Consider the following 21,991-nt stretch of genomic DNA (forward strand, 5'->3'; position numbering starts at 1 on the left):
AACAGTTTAGATATAGTCCTAGATTACCCAACCCTATCAGGCCTACTGCTGCTGTTTATGTAAGGAGCCCAGGGAATTGATTAGCGGTTGCGTCTGGGAAGAGAATTAGGTTCTCCCATAGGCTTTATTAAAAGGGCTTTTCTGAGGCAAATGTAAGAAATAAAAATAAAGCTTTTCTTCCGTCCACTTTGACCCTGACATTTTCCAGCTTTATTTTTTTTTCTTCATTTTCTTTAGCATCTGAACTCTTTAACTACTTACAGCACTAATCTGTAGGCTCTCTAACCTTAACCAGAGGACTCCTTCCTAGTTGAATAGGCACAAATTGATCGCGAGTCAGTGAGCAAGTAATTTTTTGCATAAAACTAATTGGCCCAGTGTGGCTGGATTGTTCTTTCAGCATTTGAAAGAAATGGGTTACCTCATGACTGGCAATTTAAAAGAAAAGTGAAGAGATTCATGGACTGATGGATGACAGTCTCACATTAAGCCCTAGGTGACTCTAACACTGTCATATCCCTGTCCAGATTCTATTTTCTATTCAAACATGATACTTATACCCCTCTTAAGGGCAGAGTGAGCCTCATTTGTCTGCTCTATGTCTGCTTCAGGGAGGGGTGCGGGTAAACTCAGGAGACGTTGGGGTTCTCCTGAGACTGAGGATCAGAGGTAGGATCAAACGTACAGAAGAGTAAGATAGCCCAGAACACAGAGGTAGTACTGTCACTTTGTGTTTTCAATTTTATTTGCCTGTCTTGTGGCTTGAATTAATTCTAAATGACCAATCATAGTGTGTTGAGCTTAACTAAACATTCTCTGCCCACCTCCCTCCCTAGGAAATAGGGGTGGGGGTACTCCACAGTAATCTTGTTTGGGTCAGAGTAAGTTAAAAAGGTTTCAAGGGGAAGGGAGTTTGAAATTTATAGCATTTCCTAAACTTTTGTGACCCCAATTCTTTCTCTCCCCCCACTTCCAAATTTCTATTAAAAATTCAGGGAATAGTACTGTTTGTTAACACTATTGCAACTGAGAAATGGTGGATTGAGAGGTTTGCATTTGCCATTTTAGAAATTTCAATGTCTTTCCATTCTTGCAGTCTGGCAGTGTGGGAACACACACCGTTTTGATTCTGGCTTCTCTACTATCTAATTGTTCTCTTGCTTTCTTCACTTTGACACTTTGCTAGTCTTTCACTTTGCTAGCCATTACATTCTGAATCAAGGTCTGCTGAGGGACAAAGCAGCCACAGCCCTGCCTGCATGGAGCTTGCAGCCTAACATGAAGCAACAGTGGACATTAGGCATTTGTCCATGAAACCTTTCCGCAAAGAAGTACAAGTAGGAAAACTTGGGTATTTATCATAGAATCCTCCAGATGCTAAGAGAGCACTTTACCATTGAGCTTATCCCATTGAAAGCAGTGCCCTCCCCAACACATAACTGGTGCATGATCACCAGTTTGTTCCCAGCCCATCTGACTTTGATCTAGCCGTCTCTAAATTAAGAAAAATTCAGAAACCAGATATAAATCTAATTCCAAAACTCTAATTGCACCCTAATTTAACAGCTTTTCTTATTGTGGGACAATATCCCTTTAATGTTGAATTCCTTAGTTGTGCAGTATTTTGATCTGATATTTAAAATTAGTTAAGTCCAGATAGTAAAGAACAATAAGAGCTAGTGACATGTTCATCCTTTCCCCTTTACCTTCGGTAGGATGGTTTCAAACAGTCCCTCTGGCCAGGCCTCCGGAGCCTAGCATGGACAGAATTATTCAGTAAATCTCCTGCCCCATTAAGCCAGCCATTTTCACCCTAGACCATAGCACTTAAATGACTTCTTTTACTTAGTCATTATTTCTAGTTGCTAAACTTGTACCTAAAGCAGTTGCCCCTCATTGTATGTCACTATCAGTTGTTTCCATTCTTTAACCAGAGTGAGCAGTTAGGGCCTTAGAGTATATTAAATGAGTTATAAGATTACACCTCAGACATTATAAAATGAGGGTCTTATTCAGTTTCATTCTAATTTTCCTTTTCTAGGTGTAATTTTAGAAATAATATGTAAAATGTTTAAGTTCTGTAAATTTCCATTTAACATCAAATACCTACATCCTTAAAATTTCCACTTTGTTGCTATGATGTGTGTCACTAATTATTATCAATGCATAGCTAAGTGGCCAAAATACTTTTATAATAAATATTTATTTCAATAAATGATTTCATCAAAAAATTTCATATTTTAATATGAAATCAAATAATTCATATTATTACCCACAAATGTGTAACAAATGTCGTTTCCACTGGACTGTAGGGAAAAGAGTGCAGATTCGGAAAGCACCTCAAGCTCTATCAGATGCAGTGCCTGAGAGGAAACGGTCAACCCCCATGAACCCTGCAAATACGATTCGAAAGACACACGGCAGCAGCAGTGTTTCTCAGCGGCCATATAGGGACAGGGTGATTCACTTACTGGCACTGAAGGCCTACAAGAAACCTGAGCTGCTGGCTCGACTGCAGAAAGATGGTGTCAATCAAAAAGACAAGAACTCTCTCGGAGCAATTCTGCAACAGGTAAGAACAACAGTTCCTTCCACCTACCTTCTTATTGAGAAGTTCATTTAAGAAGGCTTTTTTTGCTGTAACCATTATTATTATTGAGGTAGAGAAAGTTCAGGATCATTTTTGCTACATGAAATATAACTCCTGAATATTATGTTAAAGCATTTGTTTAAACAATTAAAAACTAATTGAAATGTAGGCATTTATACTAGGATTTATAAGTTAGAGGCTTCTGAGTTGTTAAACAATATAAGTTTTGAGTCATTATCTTCATTTGGGTTAAATAAACTTTGCCTTGAAATTTTATTTTAAAAAAGTAAGCAAGACTCTCTCATTGTCTGTTTTTAATATTGAATCACCTAAATGATTGTCATAATTTTTATTGGTTTATATAGGTGAAGTTGTACAATGTATTACCAGGCTTTAGTTGGTATAAACTAGAATATTTTTACCTACTACATAGTTTGTGTCTTGCCTGGTATACTACCATTGCGTAGGTTGAGATCACTTGTCTTCATTAAAGGATATGAGTGTATAAAGTACTAGTTCTGATCAGTTATCTTATAATCACAAGCTTAATTGTAAAAGTAGGTCATAAATTTAGTTAAAGTCAATGGTTTGGAACTTCCTATATTTTTTATACTGACTTTGGGTCATAAATGTTGATTAACATTCAAATCTACCATAGATGGTAGTCCATATGTGATCTTTTTTTCTAAAGCAGAAACATTTCCAAAGTTGTTCTTAAATTTCATCATTAAAAAAAAAACACAAAAAACCCTGCAGGTTTTCATCTATTATTCAAAGAATAACACTTTTAAGTCTATTTTTATCTATTCTGTCTTACATTAAAGGCATGATACTAACTCTTATGAGAGAGTAAAAGCATAATCTTTAGTTTTGGGGTGTTATTAGCATGTGTAGTACCCCAGATAATAGGAACTCTAAGGATTGTTATATTATTTAACTTTGAGAAGTCTGATTGTATCTCATGTCAGTTTATTTGCAAATTTAAATTTTAAGATAAGCCTACCGTTACCTACTTTGTGACAATATTAACATATTAGTACTAGTGCCTCGGTGCACGAAATTCGTGCATGGGGTGGGGGGTTCCCTCAGCCCAGCCTGCACCCTCTCCAATCAGGGACCCTTTGGGGGATGTCCAACTGCCGGTTTAGGCCTGATTCCTGACATCCCTCTCGCAATTTGGGACTGCTGGCTCCTAACCGCTCACCTGCCTGCCTGCCTGATTGCCCCTAACCCCTCTGCCTGCCTGCCTGATTGCCCCTAACTGCCCTCCCCTGCCAGCCTGATCTTGCCCCCCAACTGCCCTCTCCTGCCAGCAAGTTTGGTTCTGATTGGTCAATTTCTATGCCAGTCAGCATCAAAAGCTTCCCCGCCTAGGCAGCCATTGGCTCCTCACAGTTCACCCAGATTTGGTTCTGATTGGTCGGTTTCTATGCCAGTAAGCATCTCTGGGCCTATCTCCAGGCCTGATCAGAGAGGCGGGGCTGATCAGCAGCCCCCATGGAGGCCCAGAGAGAAACAGAGGTGCAGCTGCTGGTGAAGCCCGGAGAGAAAGAGAGAGGCAACGGCTAATCAACAGCTGCCACGGAGGCTGCAGATCAGACCCTGCTTCTCTCCTGGCCTCTCTTTGGGCCTGATCTGCAGCCCTGTCGGCAGTCAGTGCTAGGTTGCTATGCCCGCACCGGCAGCAGTCAGTGCCTAGTCGCCACGGCAACCTAGCACTGACTGCAGGACTGACTTCTGGTGTTCGGTCCAGCCTTCAGTCGGTCTTTACAGACCCTGGGTTTTTAGGATTCTGCCGAGCTGTGAGGAAAGCATATACTATCCTACTATATTTAATAGTACTTACACAGAAGTCAAGTTATTAAAAAGAAAGCCTTTCTGGTAGGAATTGACAAGAGGAATACTTTTCTGCCAGCCTTAAAAACGACTCTCAGTTTGATTCCTCAATCAGTACATTTGTGTTGTTAATAGAATTTAGGCCTGGACACTCTAGGAATTGTAGTTAGGGGATAAGAAAAGATTACACTTGGGAATAAACTGGCAGGCTAATAACAGTAATTGTATGTCATTTGAGAGTTATTTTGGTTTGTTTCCATTTTTTGGAATTTCAAAGACTTTGAATAAATGGTTCTTATTATCCAAGAAAATGACAAAGTTGTCAAAATTGATACTATTTATGGAGGTAATTTCTGTTGATTACTGAAGGGAAAGTTTGTAACCTAACATTTGGGCACTACTTGATTTCTACTTAATACAAGTGACTAAGGAATCAAAGTAGATAATAATGATAACAGTGATGTTGATAATATAACTGTTTTTGGATTCCTTTGACTAGAAAAAATTTATTTTAAAAAATCTTCCTCTACTTTTTGCCTAATGTGGGCTTACTATTTGATTAGAAATATGACAAGTGCGGTGGCCATTTAGGGGGAAATTTTTTTTAGCTATTTACATAAAGTTTTAATTCCCCAAATAAAGTTGAACAGCATTTATTGAGATCAGGTATATGCAAAACGAGCAGTCCCTCTGTGGCCAATTGATGCAGTTATTTTCAATATAACTCCAAAAGGTTACCTGTTTTAGGTTAGGAAAGAGCAAAAGAATCTAATGTTCTGTTCCATTTTCACACCATGTATCAGGTAGCTAATCTGAATCCTAAGGACCTCTCGTATACCTTAAAGGATTATGTTTTCAAAGAGCTCCAGAGAGACTGGCCTGGATACAATGAAACTGACAGACGTTCATTAGAGTTCGTGCTCTCAAAGTAAGTTTCTTTTCCTTTAAAAATGATGCATATAAGATTATTTTAGTCATTGTTATTTTAGTGTTGAGCTGGGAAAAGAGAAGCAAGGGTAAGCTTTCTATCATGAAAATTCTCTCCATAACTGGAACATGTGTGTCCTTTACAGAAAACTAAATCCATCTCAGAATGCTGCCAGCACCAGGCGTTCAGAATCTCCTGTATGTTCCAGTAGAGACATTGCGTCTTCTCCTCAGGTATTGCATAGAATTACAGTCATAGTCCTAAGCGGACCTTGGGGCATCTAGTTCAGTTCCTCTATTTATATGTGAGGGAAGTGAGGCCACAGAAAATGCTTAGCTTGTCTGCCCAAACTCACATCGCTAGTTTATGGCAGAACTCGGTCTGGAATTCAGGTACCAGCTCTCAGCCCAGAACTCTTCTCCACTGTACTACAGTTCTTGTCAAAGTACTTAATGTTTACCTTGCTTTTCCATTTTTAAAGCTTACATTTTGTTGTAAGATTATCTACTTTTCCATTTGGTCACTAACTTGAAGACCTATCCAAACCTATATGTAGTCTCATATTATATAGAAAATTGAAAATATTTAATTTTACCTGAAACACGTTCCAGAAAAATATTCTTGGGGAAAAGTTTTTAAAATAAGCAAGCAAAAAATTCTTGCCATTTTTATTTTCTGAAAACAATTTCAATTCGATCCCAAGCAGAACGCTGCAATTAGAATTTAATTTGGCTTGGTTTCCCCTAAGCAATTCAATTTGTCTTAGAAAAAGGTACAGAGATCCTGGATAGTATTAGAGTTCAAGTCTGCTTGGTTCTCAGAGGGCCTGGCCAGCCTTGAACTCTGTTTCCCAGGTCTTTGGGACTGACAGTGGCACAGACCTCTTTATCCCAGTACTGCTGGCAGAGTGCTCCTCTCTCTTCGCTCCCCTCCAAAGGATTAGAGAGGCAGGACAGATGTGTGACAAGCCGTAAGCGTGCTCTGGGTAAAGGCTATTCATGTCAGAAAATATTAGCAGCCTGTTGTGAGGAACAGAGGAGGAACAAAATAAAAGCATTTCTGACCTTGCATGTACATTATCTATAGAAGCCTCAATTGTAATGCCACTTACCACGAAGCTGCTGATATTTCTGATCTGATTATATACTGGGTGCCAAATCAATGGTGCTAAATTGAAAACAGATTAAATTAATGGGGTGATTAACTTATTTTATCTCAAGCTGCAGTTTAAGCCACAGTATTTCATTGGATGTGTGCTTTATACTTTTCAACTGTCTGAATTTTCTTTTTAATTTAAATACTATTGTTGCTGCTGAATTAGGCTAATCTTAGTGTTTTTTTAAAAATGTTTGAAACAGTAATTCCATATCATTTTTATGGACCAGTTATTAAGACTTATTTTCTAATCCAGTGAAGGGGAAAAAATGAATAATATTTCAACAATGAATAGTATTTCAGAGATACTTGGAGAAATTACTCTGAAGGTGCTGACTGTTCCCATCTCCAGACAGGTGAAATAATAAATGACAGTCAAAATATTCATAACTGGAGCACCTTACATTAGAGATTAAGTGTAGGCTTATTGTCTTTTACCAACCCTGTTCTGATAGAGTGAGATGGTACAAACTGCGTCCTCCTCTCATTTATTATAAGTAGGTCAGGAGGCCACTTCTGTTTAGTACTCTCCTGAGTGGTGTAATTCACATAAATTGCAATAGTCTCTCAAAGAACTTCAGGTGGGGCTGTATGATAAAAAAGATAAGAACTCCAACGAACATATACAGGGGTGGGCAAAAGTAGGTTTATAGTTGTTCATATGGAAAAAGACATGCAGCTTATGATTATTACAATAGCTTCATTAACTCAAGAATGTCACCATGGCACAGTAAACCTGTTTTTGCCCACCCCTGTATTTGCCAGATTCTACTTCTTTACATTAGACATAAGAATTTATGTCACTTGTGTTTTTGTGGCTTGTTTGTTTGTTCTTGCTTAAGTTTGGAGAAAGGTTTAACTTGACACCAGTGATAAACTTAAGTATGAATAAAATTATTCAGTTGTTCTTATGGTAACCAAGGATGCATATATTGAATTTTAGTGCAAACTGGCTCATATTTTTTTCTGTTCCCCCCTCCAGAAACGGCTTTTAGAGTCAGATTTCATTGATCCTTTAATGAATAAAAAAGCTCGAATATCTCACATGACAAATAGAGTGCCGCCAACATTAAATGGTCATTTGAATTCCACCAGTGAAAAATCTGCAGGCCTCCTGCCGCCCCCTGCAGCTGCTGCCATCCCCACCGCTCCACCACTGCCTTCAAACCACCTGCCCGCCTCCAACCCTCCTCAGACTGTAGATTCTAACTCCAATTCCCCTAGCACTCCAGAAGGCCGGGGGACTCAAGACCTACCTGTTGACAGTTTTAGTCAAAACAGTAGTAACTGTGAGGACCAGCAAGACAAATATACCTCTAGGACTTCTCTGGAAACCTTACCCTCTGATTCAGTTCTACTAAAGTGTCCAAAGCCTATGGAAGAAAACCATTCAATGTCTCACAAAAAGTCCAAAAAGAAGTCTAAAAAACACAAGGAAAAGGACCAAATAAAGACACACGACATTGAGATGAATGAGGAAAAGGAAGAGGACCTTAAAGGAGATGAGGAAATTGCCAAGCTGAACAACTCCAGTCCAGATTCCAATGAAGGTATTTTATACTTGTAAAAACCAACTACACATGTAAATTAATGGGAAAGGGGACTGTCATATAAGTGTGAGATTATGCTGTTTATAATAGTATCAAAGGAGCTTCCATTTAGTTATTAATCTTAGTATTGTGGTTTTGAGAAGGCTTTTTTTGGTCTTTTTTTATACACCTATTAAATATGGTTTCTATATCTATCTATATATATAAAAAGCCAGCGACTATAACAGCATCATGATCAGAATGACCAGAGACCAGAACACCGCGGCCCCTCGCCCAGGCCGGCCCGCCCCCAGCGGGGACCCCCACCCCAATCGGGAATGTGGCAGGCCTGCAACGCCCCAGTGGCCCCTTGCCCCAGCTGGCCCTACCCCTCAGCAGGGACCCCCACCCAGATCTGGGGCCCCAATTAGGGCAGGCCAGCCGGTCCCCACCCATGCACCAGGCCTCTATTCCTATATAATAAAAGCGTAATATGCAAATTGACCCTAATGGCAGAACGATCAGAATGACCTCTGGCCCAGTCACTATGAGGTGCACTGACCATCTCTTGGTCTCTTTCCCCAGCCGGCAGGCTCTGATCATCTAATGGTGAACAGGGAACTGTGGGTGGGTGGCGGGGGATGCGGGCAGCACCAGGCCAAGGCCCCGCCCTGCCAGTCACCCCACACACAGAGGGTGACCTGCAGCAGGGGTGGGGCCAATGAGCAGACAGGAACAACCAACCTCTCAGTCCCTTCCCCCCGCTGTCAGGCACCGATCACCTGATGGTGAAAGGGGAACCCGGGGTAGTTGGTGGCGGGGGGCGGGGCCGGCCGTGGGCAGCCAGGGAAGATGGCCTTGATCACAGGCCAGGCCTAGGGACTGTACCCATGCACAAATTTCATGCGCTGGGCCTCTAGTCCTATCTAATAAAAGAGTAATATGCAAATTGACCATCATTCCAACACACAAGATGGCCGCCCCCATGTGGACACAAGATGGACGCCACAAGATGGCCAGCAGGGGAGGGCAGTTGTGGGCGATCAGGCCAGCAGGGGAGGGCAGTTGGGAGGGACCAGACATGCAAGGGAGGGCAGTTGGGGGAGATCAGGTCTGCAGGGAAGGACAGTTGGGGGGGGGACCCTCACCTGCAGGGGAGGGCAGTTGGGGGGAACCAGGCCTGCAAGAGAGGGCAGTTGGGGGCAAACAGGCCTGCAGAGGAGGGTAGTTGAGGGGAACCCAGGCCTGCAGGGGAGGGCAGTTGGGGGGGACCAGACCTGCAGGGGAGGGGTGGGGGGAACCAGGCCAGCAGGGGAGAGCAGTTAGGGCAACCAGGCTGGCAGGGGAGGGCAGTTTGGGGGGGACCAGGCCTGAAGGGGAGGGCAATTGGGGGCAACCAGGCCTGCAGGGGAGGGCAGTTAGGGGCAATTGGGCCAGCAGGGGAGCAGTTAGACATCAAGGCTGGCAGGGGAGTGGTTAGGGGGTGATCAGGCTGGCGGGCAGAAGCAGGGGCAATCAGGCAGGCAGGCAGGTGAGTGGTTGAGAGCCAGCAGTCTGGATTGTGAGAGGGATCCCAGATTGGAGAGGGTGCAGACTAGGCTGAGGGACACACACCCTCTGTGCACTAATTTTGTGCACCAGGCCTCTAGTATATATATAAAAAGCCAGCAACCAGAACACTGGAACAACTGGTAGCTATGATACCCACTGTGGCCAGCAAACCACCTGATCAGAGGGTGGGGCCAGCCAGCCAACCTCCCACGGCCCCTCCCCCTGGCCAGCCCGCCCCTGATCAGACTCTCCCACCCCGATAAACAACCGCCCCCCCCACGGCCCTTCCCCCCAATTGGCCTGCCCCTGATCGGCCCGCCCCACCCCCAATGGGCCCCCGCCACCCTGATTGGCCCACAACCCCTCTCCCTGGCCAGCCCCGCCCCTGATGGACCCCCCCAACTCCAATATGGGGTGGGGCCTGCCAGCCAACCTCCTGCAGCTCCTCGCCCCACCCCAGATCGGCCCCCCACACCCCAGACGGGGGTGGGGCCCACTGGCCAATCACCTGCGGCCCCTCCCCTCAGCTGGCCCAGCCCTTATTGGGCCCCAATCAGGGCAGGCCAGCCAGCCAACCACCCACCGTCTCCTCCTTCCAACAGGCCTGGCCCCGATCCACCCTGATAGGGGCTGGGCCAGCCGGACCCACCCATGCACGAATTCATGCAGAGCCTCTAGTTTGTTAATAAGATGGTGAATGACATTTGGAAATGACCCTATCATACTCAAGACCCCTTTAAAGAAGGGGGACTTTGCTGCCCTTTTCCATACTGTGATGGTGTTATGCAACCTCAACATGACCTATTATATGCCATTCTTGAACTGATTTAGCCAGGCACACGATTAGCAATAAAAATATTCATCTCCTTCTATGCCAAAGAAACAGGGTCACCCTTGCTTTAATTAATATTAGCACAGGGGAAATATCAAATTCTTTATAGAACAGACAAGGTAAAATTACATTTACAGATTCATAAAATCATCTTCATTCAGAGTAAAAGCAATTTGAGTATACTACCATCAGTTGTTATTAGTAAAATTAATCATTTCAAGATTTGGAGCTTTAAAAGCCAAATATCTAGAGACCCAAAGAAGCTTAACATAATGCTTTACCTCTAAAGAAAAGCTAACCAATAGGATTGCTTACCTGGGATATAGTGATTTTTAAAACCTAATAACAAAATTGGATTCTTTTTTTTAAGAGTTGTCTTCTAAAGCATAATGTCATACATGCCAGCACATAGAAGACCCCAAACACATCATTTAGCATTGCTGCTCATTTTAAACCCAACATAACTAAGGCAAAATTCCCCAGGAAAATACAACTTTAGAAAAATTATTTTAATGAATAGAGTTTAAGGAGTATTGTCTTTCTGAAACTTGCCCTCAATATTTTAAGTATATAATACTTAGATTTAACTACTGTTTTTACCATGTGAGAAGTTTGATTATAGAATAGTATGTTATAGTGCCTTTATTGACCTGGATTGAATATATTGCATGTCATGGTATATCTGTTGAAATATTGGCATCATTATCGTACTATATAGTGGGCTAAGAGATAGGTGTAAGCTTTTTTCCTCAAACATTGTCGTATGAACACAGGTCAGGAAAGGCAAGAAGTAATACAACCTCCTGTTTAGAGTTAGTACATCAGATCCCTGAGTATGCCCCACTCTCTACACTCCCCACCCTCAGGTGGTGATTCTGAGTCAGAGGTTAGTGCTGGGGGGACTGTGTCCCAGGATGTAGAAACCTTCTTAAACTTGGAGGCCTGGAGAAGTGGACTTTGTCTTTCTGAATCCTTCAGTGAGGATGTGGCATCTTTCAAAGACAATTGAGATTATCCTACACTGAGGAAAGGTCAGACCCACATCCCCTGTACCTGTTTGTTGGAACTTAGTTGGTGTCTGTGTCGGGGAGAAGCCAGGTGACATGCACTTGATGCCTTTTCCTTTAAGACGAAGGCTGTTGTAGAAACAAGCTCTTTTACCCTGTAAATCAAATATACAGTAGTCCCCTTTATCTCCAGTTTTGTTTTCTGTGGTTTCAGGTATCTAGTGTCAACCTTGATACAAAAAATATTAAATGCAAAATTGCAGAAATAAACAGTTCATAAGTTTTAAATTGTGTGCCATTCTGAGTAGTGTGATAAGATCTCATACTGTCTCCCTTGTACCGACCAGGAGGCAAATCACCCCTTTGTCTAGTGTCCCCACCCTGTATACACTACCTGCCTGACAGTCACTTAGAGTTGGCTGGGTTATCAGATCGACTGTCTCTGTATTACAGGGCTTGTGTTCAAGTAACCCTTATTTTACTTAATAATGGCCCCACGCACAGAAGTAGTGATGCTGGCAATTCAGATGTGCCAAAGTGAAGCTGTAAAGTGTGTGCGTGTACAGGAAAAACAGTATATGTGGGATTTGGTACTATCAGGGGTTTTAGGCACCCACTGGGGGTCTTGAAACATATCACCTATGCTTAATGGGGGACTACTATATATATATCTGTATATGTACATGTACATGAACAATAAGTCCACAGAGTTTGCATAATTTGTTTAATATACTTTGTCCTTTAAAATATTAAACCAAAAAATTATCAAATACTCACTTTAGTTTTATATTGAACATGTATGTTTTGCCAGCAGGCAGGGTTATGGCTTGAGTTATTACTTTAATTCTACTTTGAATGATAAAAAATTACTCAAGTAAACAGTGTAAACATACCTTCTGGAAATGGTGCATTCAAACAAATGAAATACTGAGGGATTTTATACACTTCATAGCATAGTTCTGAGTGACTAGCACTTTATCTATTTACTTGTCCTTTTAAAAACAAATCTATTATGAGGGTTAGTGATTAGAGAAGTGTAAGTCGGTGTTAAGTAATAACTTATTTTAAATTACTTTAAAGCGACAGGAAAATTTCCTACCCGATTCCACTGTCTGCATACAAAAAGGGTAGCAGTAAAAATACAGTGACCGAAGCAGTCTGCTACCTGACTTCACTGTCTTATCTGCCTTGTTTGAATCCTATGAAAAGTAGATGTTAATGTAAAATTTTATCTCCCATTGTCTGGCTGCATCTGCCACCACAGACTTTGAATTGCTGGGCAGATGCCACAACTGTTGCGGAAAGAATAGAAGATTGACCTTGGGTTAAGATGGAATTCCTTTATTGTGCAGACACTGCAGTAGCCAGGGTGCTTTCAATGCCTGGCGTCGGTTCTGCTGGCGCTGGTCATAGGCCTCCATTGTTCGTGTTCAATTGTATTCCTTGCTCACTGTTGCTTATTGAGATGGAAGAAGAGAATTTGAGGAAAAGTGTTCCAGATGTTTCTGATCTATTTTATAAATATAGGCATTTTATAACCATACTGTTGGTGAACACTTGAATTTTTTTCTTCGTAGGAGTTAAAGAGGGTTGCACTGCCTCCATGGAGCCTTCTTCAACAATTGAACTCCCAGATTATTTGATGTAAGTTCAGATGTCTGCCATTGAGAGAGACCTGTTTAATTTTAGAAAGTTTGCAAATTCTTTTCCCATAATTTGCAAATCAGAAAAGTAAGAAGTTCCAGAAATAGTGTCCTGGAGCCACCCCTGCCATTGAAAGGCTGCCATTAAGCCTGCTTGTCCCAAATCCACCCAGTCGGCTTCAGCAGGTTGTGCCTCCCCCTGCTCAGAGCTCTGCTCGGGGGCTTTAAGTATAGAGAAGCCTGTCCTTTGTTCCGGGGCCAGGCCAAGCTTTTGATTATGGAAGATTTCAGGGATCGGACTCTTCAAAGCTGACAGTCTATCAATGCACAGACCTTCTCTGCATGTGTTACTGATAAAGTGCTTAAACCTCTGCAGTTAATACAAAGTAGAGATAGATTGATTTTGTTTAAACAAAGCTATGCTATCAAATTAACTTTAAGAGAATAGTAAAATTTGATCATCTCACTTTACTACAGGTTACAATGTTTTTCTTGTTGTGGCAACAAGTTGCTAAACGCTGAGCTGGGGACATTTTTGTAACTGGCTATCACAGAAATTATAACTTGGACACATAATTCTAGCTTTTTTACAGACTCAAAGGCTTCCTAAGAAGAAAATAATTAAGTTGCAAGAGCCTGGGAAAATGGAGAGTGAAAGAGCAAACAGGTCTGACTGTCGATAGCTTAAAAAATGAACAAACGTGCAAAATAGCTTGAATGTAGAATAGAAAATGGAATCTGGGCTGTATGAATAGTTTCTCTCAATTTAGTACCATCTCATGATGGACAAAGTTGAATTATGCTATTTAACCCTCAATGTCCCATGAAATGTTCATTTTCGGAGTAGAGAATATTTTATACATAAATGTGTTACTTTTGCTTAACAGTAGTGTGAAAGCTATATTTATTGTCGAATGATACAGCAGAAAACTGTAAGCCTGGTTATCATCTCTTCTTAACTAAAAAGAAGCCATATTTAGTACTTTCTCATCTGAATTAGTGTATGGTTTTGGATTCTGTGCAGGAGCTTTGAAAAGCAGGCACCACTGAGTTGGCCCAGGAAGGGTCGGTTGGGGGACAGCCCCTGTCTCCACCAATGATGGGGGGTTCATTTCTCCAACTGCAAGCCCGTTTCTCCTTACGAGTGCTATGGAAGTTGTCACCCCCCTCAAACAGCAACTGCAGGACTGTGCTCTCTTTCTCTCGTGATGGATTCTGAATTTCTCTTTTTTGCCCTAGTGATATATACCTATTATATATGACAGATCATGTAGGGAGACTGAAAAATAATTCTGACCTTCACCCCAGGGAGTAAGGCTGTGTTTTTTCAACTTAATCAGTTAATTCTATATTTAAAAATTTTTTTTAACTTACTGATGATGTATCTGCCTCATCAGTGCATTTCTGTACCCTTATCATGTTTTTAGCTCTTTAAAAATTACAAAAATACATAAGCTATGTGATTGCTTGCTTTATTTAAGTAAAAGCAATTTATTTTAACAAAAAACTAAGTCTTGTATATATACCAAAAAAAAATTCTAAAAATGGTGAGAAACATGAATTTTCAGAAAAATTACCAAAACTATAAAAATTAAACTTAACTTGCTTTCATAAGAAATTGAAAGATCATACTATAAAACCTTAATGGTCAACTTCTGAATAATGCATACTTAATTACAGTATTCCTAATTTTTATATAATAAGAATACTTCTACTTCTGGTTGTGAATTGTCCAAACTGTTTAAAATTTTATTCCATTCCTGCATCAAGAACCAACTGTAGAAATCATACTTTTTGATAAAAATAGTAAAATGCTTTTTGTTAAAATGCCAGTATAATCAAATAATCTTCTGTAATAGCAAAACAGCTGTTGGTCGGTTTGTAATTTTCCTAAGGAATTTATTAAATGAAATATTGAGAGTGTGGTTTTGAGAAAGCAGAATGAGTATTTTGCATAACAGAATGAACCTGAGTTTCACAATCTGTTTAGCCACCTCCTCACATGCTGTCCCAGGAACTGTCTCCCTAGTGGCTCCCTCTGCAGCGCGGTGAGGACATCCCCATCTGGAAAGGATGGCTTCCTTGCTGGGCTGGCGGTGTTCCTTTTACAGCACACACACCAGCAGGGCAGCTTTAAAACAGCACATTATCGTAGTCTCCATTATACTTAGAAAATTGGACCTCCGCCCTAACTCAGCATGAATAAAAATATTAATGAGGACATTAAGGTTGCTCACTGCATTACTTTTCTCACATTTCCAACTAGGTATCTGTGCTGTTACATTTTAAATATAACTGGAAAGTTATCTGAAACTATTTTGGAGAGGATTGAACTCCAAGGTTTTCCCACAGTGAAGAATATTATGCACCCCCTGGGGCTGTTTGAAATTGCTTTGAAATCTCAATTTTTATCTCAATAAAGTCAAGGGATTTTCATTCCACGACAGAAGCACAGAGTGCAAAGGACCCTGATGTGATCCCAGTCCCTGGATCCACAAACAAATAATATGAATATTAAAATGCTGGTTTAATTTACTTACCACTGAGTAAACTGACACTCTGTGAAAATGGTCTTCATTCACCAGGTCCCTAGAAGTGTTCATACCCCAAAGTAAAACAGCTTTATGGCATTTTTATTAAGAAAGTAAATTAGACTAATAGCACAACACTGCCTTTCTGTTACACAGGTTATACTGTGTCATTTTTTTAAAGGACAGTTTCCCTTTTGTATTTTAAATATTTGCCTAATCAGAAAGGGAGAAGGGGAGGAAGCCTGAGGCACCTTGGTGGCAGCAGGTGTGAAAGGCCTAAAGACAGATTCCCGCATAATTCCCTCTGTCTTTTTAAACTAATTCTCCTTCATGGAAGCTCTTAAGCTCTTCGTGGGAGAATTTCACCTGGAAGGTCTTGGAAGGAGTGACATGGCTATCTTTTATACTGTTTTCCTTATTAGAAAATATATTGCTATCGTCTCCTATGAACAACGCCAGAATTACAAGGCTGACTTCAATGCGGAGTATGATGAATACAGGGCCTTGCATGCCAGAATGGAGACCGTAGCTAGAAGATTTATCAAACTGGATGCACAACGAAAGCGCCTTTCTCCAGGCTCAAAAGAGTATCAGGTAAATGCATTTGTTCATAGACGGCTGACTTTCATGTTTTACTTTTATCTCTGCCTGGCCCAACCCCCAGGCATCCTGTGAGCCTTCAGAGTAGGTCTTCTTGCTGACCAGCTTCTCTGCAGCTTTTAGCTTCCATTTAAAGTTAGCTGGTAACTAAATATTTGAACTAGTGCTTCAACCTGTATTTCTGTCAGTGGAAAAAAATAACCTTCTATTTAACATAATATGTATAAAACATGTAATATATGCTTAATACATACAGTGCTGCAGCAATACATGTGCAGTGTATTGCGAAGAATACCAAACACAAATAAATAGGAAAACAAGTTGGATTTTGGATTCATCAAAGCATTTTATTGCATTGTCAACTCAACTCAGGCTACAGCTCCAGATCTGGCACTGTTCCCCAAAACTGCAATTCCAAGTCAATAATTTAAGTAATTTTTAAATAGCCTCAGTCTGGCATAGAATATGGAAGATGTAGACATAAAATATAACAAGGGGCTTAATACCACAGAAGTTTGAGGTTTAAGTGAAGAAAAACATGGTGCTTCCAGCTATTCCAGAGACAGACATTTGTTAGCAGGTAGTGATCACTTTTCACTTTCCTACTTTAAGTGGTAATATTACTACAGCTCAAAGACAGCAGAAGCCTGACCTGAGTATTCTCATGGTTCTTAGCAAAAGGATTAATATAAACGAGTGTTTCCTTGCTTGCATAGACCAGATAACTTCGTCGCACTTCAAGGCATAGATGGTGCCGCCATCCCGGCCCACTGCCATTGTTCTGACAGGAACCGAGCGAGAGAATGGATGAGTTTTCCCACAGGGGAGCGCCTGTGCCCTAGATATCCATTATGACTTCTATTAGGAGGCCTTACTCTCTTAAACAAGCCACCTAGATTTATATATTTTGCCAGAGGAGTTGGTGTTTGAGGATTCGAGAAGACAGTGATGTGTGTTTCAGGTTTGTTGTTTTCTATGTAGTTATTTACCAGCGTAGCATGATTATATTCCAAGGATTGTTTGGTGGTTAGGAGTAGCTCCAGAGCCAGATGCTGGGTTTGGTTCCAAGCTCCTACCATTTAATACTTTTGTGACCTTGGGCAAGTTATTTAACTTGCCTCAAAATCCCCATCCATAAAATGAGGTGACTATAGATTTGTGCAGAATAAATGTCAGCATTTGGAACCTGCTTAGATCCATCGCACATCAGGTTACATGATACTTAAGGGTTAGCCATTTTCCCCAGCCACCCAGGTTTCCCCCCTAGAGATAATCAGTAGTGCTGGTTTCCAGTGTATTCTTTCAGAGGCATGTATGTGTGTGTGTGTGTAAGAGGTATATACACAAGCAAATCCACATAAATACGATATATAATTAAATCTAAAAGGTGTAATGATAAGATACACTATTGTGTTATGTTCAAGTAAGTTAAACTATGATACATTTTTACCTGATTTCATTAAGATGAGAAGAAATATGCATCTTGGAATTAATGAAATTCTTAGAATATAATATTCTGTTTCCTTCTTTTAAACAAATGATGTCAGTTGTATAAATTGTTCTGCACTTTGCTTTTTTAACTGAACAATACAATGCATCTCAGAGAATTTTTAAATATAAGTACATAAACACTTCTTCCTTGTTTAATGCTCTCAGTATTCCTTTGCATGGATTAATGGACACTTAGATGTTGTTTACTATCTTTTGCTTTACAAGCAGTGCTGCAGCAAGTGACCTTCCACACACATCATTTCACTCAGACACCAGTAAATCGGAAAGGAAGTCTAAGTGCCAAGCCAGTTTTGCATTTGCTGTATTGATAACAGTTGCCAAATTACCTTCCTTAGTAATTGTACTGATTTACATTCCCATCATCAATATTTCCCCACACCCTTTCAAATGTGTATTAACTATATATATTGAAAACAAAAAAAGTTCTCTTCTGATTTCTAATTTTTAATTTTGTAGAATGTTCATGAAGAAGTCTTACAAGAATATCAAAAGATCAAGCAGGTAGGTATCATCACTGTTGGTTTTCTGACATGAAGTTGGGAAGTAATTACAAATTATGTAACCTGATTCCTCCTGTTCTTTTCCATCCACAGTCTAGTCCCAATTACCATGAAGAAAAATACAGATGCGAGTATCTTCATAACAAGCTGGCTCACATCAAAAGACTGATAGGTGAATTTGACCAACAGCAAGCAGAGGCATGGCACTAGAGCTCTGCTTGGACCAGAAGATGTGAATAAACTTAAGCTTATTTATTTAAAATTCCAAATGAGTTGCTCTAAGATTCTAAAAAAGGAAACTTTGCCTGTCGAAAGTTTCAGTATTTGTCAACTTGAGTTAACTATTTTTTTCTTTCTGTCCCCCTCCCCACAACCCTCAATTTCTTTGCTTCCCTGCAATTTTGAAGCTGCTTTTTCTGGTCCTTTTTTCCCCCTCAAGACTTGTGTTTGTCAATAGAAGTAAATTTTTTTTAGATATTGGGGATCCAGTATCTATACTTTAAATCAGTTTGTTTTTTTCTTATAAACTTGTTTGTAATTAGCAATGATTTTTTTTAGATATTGGGGATCCAGTGTCCACACTTCAAAGTTATGTGTGTTAAAAAACAAACCAGTAATGTGCAAGGTGAAATGCGTTTGGATAAACATAAGCCTATTTTCTGACCTTTCTTAATGCAAACTCTTTGCCTTAAATGGTAGAATATTTAGAAATTTGCACAAAATACAAAAAAATTAAAACATTGTATTGGAGGGTTAAGAAATAAAAAGGTCTATGAGTATGTATATGTGTGTAGCTACACATACACACACACACACACACATATTATGTGTGTGTGTGTGTGTGTGTGTGTGTGTGTGTGTGTACACACACAGGCTGACTTGATCTAGAACGGTAAAGTGCCCTGCAAGTTAACCCCCCATTGCAATGGTTGCCTTAAGGTGTTTGCTAGTTATGTATATAGTGTGGTTAATCATTAGCTACACTGCTTCCCACCTGATTGGAGCAACGGGAAGCACACTGTGGCCTACCAGCGTCTGAAAGCGTGTGCGCGACCTGTGTGTGTGCGGAGGTGGTGTGGATGTGAGCGTGCGTGAAGGAAAACAAGCTGCTACTCTTAGTAGGCCAAACGCTCAGGTTAAACAACTGACGAGTGTTACTGTAGGTTTTTGTTTTTGTTGTTTTTTGTGTGTCTTTTTTTCAAATTGCTACTTCTATTGTGAAAGACAAAAGCATTTCCATTTCAACTGTTTGTCAGCTTTGTCGTTGGGCAAAATTGGTATGTTATGAAAATGAAACGAATCTATAGTTTTGGGGCAAAATTATAAAATTAAATATGTAGGTAACCTATTTATATACTGCTATAAAGTATTTTTTGAGGAGAGATGTGCAAAGAAGTTATTACCTACATGAAATGTATATTTAAAGATTTTTTTCTTCATCCTGGGTGCCAGGAATTTAAAAAAGAGTGGATATATTTAACAATAGCATACTGTGATTCATCAAACAGCACAAACTTTCAGTTCATGGAGTTTATCTGTTGACGTTGATTTAAACTATCACTTGTTTTATCATGTGGGAACATAAGTTATGTCAAAATGTAAGGATTTTGAACTAATGTTGATTCAAGTTGTGTTGTCTTACCGTATTGTCTTTTCAAAGTGCTGCCAGTTAAAAAGGGAAGCATTATGTTTACAAATCTGTTTTGAAATGTTTGCCAAATTTTGGTAGTATCTTTAATAAAGATGTTTGTCTCCAGCATCCAAAAATAAATAAATAACTTCGTTGTGTATCACTATAAACCAGAAAAATGTTATTATCTAGAAAACCTGAGAGAACATGTAGATGAACTTTCTCTTTGGAGTTCTTCTAAAACATTAACTGGAAAGAGTAGATAATGTAGTAAAAGTACACAAACTATACCAAGACTAAAACAAGACCCTCTACACTATACCTCTATAACATTATTGCAGAAACTTAATTTCTATGTAGCATGGACCTCCTAGGGAATTCGATTTCTTTTAGCATCGAGATCCCTGGTGCTCTTCCTTTTTCCTAAGAATTGGTACAATCATTAGTAAATGTTCATTGATTTCAAACTTTCAGTTGCAAAAAAGATAGGAAAGGAAACTTAATTGGGGGTAAATTTGGTCCTCATATTATTATGGTGGAGTCTGCTGAGGGATTTGTCTGTAGATAATGACCTCAGTGGTGTTTAATCAAAGATTGTGTGCTGCTATTGCTATGAGTGGTGTTTCTCAAAAACAAGGTGCTTGGACCACTTACATCATCCAAATTAGAATCTCTGGGTGTAGGGCCCAGGAGGTCATCCACATTTTCCTAAGTATCCTCCAGGTGACTTGCAAGCTAAAGTATGAGAACCATTGGCTTGGATGTAGTGCTAAACCTTAGGTCTCTAAATCTCAGTCTTGAAATGAAGTTCAACTGTTGCAGTTGTGTTTTGTTGTTGTTTGTGTGTGTGTGTGTGTGTGTGTGTGTGTGTGTGTGTGTGTGTGTGTGTGTTTTTAACCATCTATCAGCAGGCACACATCACTTTTTTCCTCTACAAGATGAGAGGCACCTTCTCAATTGTTTCACTGCCAACTCTTATTTCAGAACTTGTTTACAGACAAGTCTTCTAGTTGGTTAATTGTTAGCCCTTAGAGTTCCTACCCAACTACATCAGCACGTCTTCGGGTTTACAAATTGGGTAATAGAAGCTGGAGATGCTTCACAAAAATCCAGCACTGTATACCCATAGACTTGACCACCAACCTATAAAAGCCTTAAATTAGACATTTGTTGTGTACCATGGGCAGATCCTTATAAAATGTGTATCTATCAGTTATAAATCTCTGACTCTGCTGCTACCTGAGGCTGCATCTCTTTTGAAGGTGGGCATAAGCCTATTAAAATATTTATATCATTTTTCATGTCCTACTGTTAGATTTTTAGATACTTTCAAGTCATTGCTGCAGGAATGTGTGGTCACTTAGTTACTTTGGTCGAAGAATCTATTTAGTTTTTTTGAAAGACACAGTGTAAAAGAGCATTGTCAAGATGAGTGAGTTATGTTTTATCACATTTCATCTAAAATAATTTGAAGCATTCTTGAAGATTTTTACCAACACTCATAAATTGATTCTAAATTGAATGAGCAGCTAATTTAATATAAACCAAAAAGAACATTAATTAGATGTGGTTTTGTTTTTTATGTGGGGATTTCATTTTCTATCTTGTTGGGTTTTATTTCTCATGGAGTAATTTAGAGGGTTAACTTTCACCTCTAGTGGTAGATGTTAGGACTGGCTCTCTCAAAAGTAATTGGTGTGGACAGTTTCCATCATTGCTCCATTCATTGATTCCAAAAATTCAGTATTAATTTGCGTTCATCTCTGATGGATCTTTTAACTGTTAGAGTTTTCTTTTCCCTTAAAGTATTTCACTTTATTATGAAAATAAATGCATACTTGCATGTTGAAAGCAAGATGTTGAAATGAGGTTTAGCCACAAATGGTCCATTAGTTCCAACACTGCTTGGTTGCCTTACCTCTTATATTACTTTATTCTTTGCTTTTGGAACTTGCCTGAAACGCTTTAGCAGTTCATTGTCTTTCTGCAGGGTGAGTGTTGTCATGTGTGCTTGGTATATGCCTTTACTACTTCTGAAGTTCTTACAGTTTATTACTTCCCCAAGTGTTACTAAATCCTTTTATTACATGTACCAGATTGGGGGAAACTTATAACCAGCACTTTGAGAGAAACATTTTGGGAAAGGA

At 39.9% G+C, this 21,991-nt stretch overlaps 1 protein-coding gene across 1 annotated transcript in view; it reads left to right on the forward strand.

Moving 5' to 3' along the window:
- The window catches only part of ELL2 (elongation factor for RNA polymerase II 2), an 82,649-nt gene extending 61,840 nt beyond the window's left edge, over nucleotides 1-20,809 (forward strand). Inside the window, exons 5-12 of the mRNA XM_079781389.1 lie at nucleotides 2,313-2,572; nucleotides 5,230-5,354; nucleotides 5,500-5,587; nucleotides 7,492-8,059; nucleotides 13,006-13,072; nucleotides 16,025-16,196; nucleotides 18,171-18,215; nucleotides 18,308-20,809. Of these exons, the coding sequence (XP_079637515.1) occupies nucleotides 2,313-2,572; nucleotides 5,230-5,354; nucleotides 5,500-5,587; nucleotides 7,492-8,059; nucleotides 13,006-13,072; nucleotides 16,025-16,196; nucleotides 18,171-18,215; nucleotides 18,308-18,424 (1,442 nt within the window). The 3' untranslated portion in view covers nucleotides 18,425-20,809. The remainder of the gene's footprint in view (nucleotides 1-2,312; nucleotides 2,573-5,229; nucleotides 5,355-5,499; nucleotides 5,588-7,491; nucleotides 8,060-13,005; nucleotides 13,073-16,024; nucleotides 16,197-18,170; nucleotides 18,216-18,307) is intronic.
- Nucleotides 20,810-21,991: the final 1,182 nt, after the last annotated feature.

This window comes from Cnephaeus nilssonii (genome assembly GCF_951640355.1).
Source record: "Cnephaeus nilssonii genome assembly, chromosome: 2".
Lineage (NCBI taxonomy): Eukaryota > Metazoa > Chordata > Mammalia > Chiroptera > Vespertilionidae > Cnephaeus > Cnephaeus nilssonii.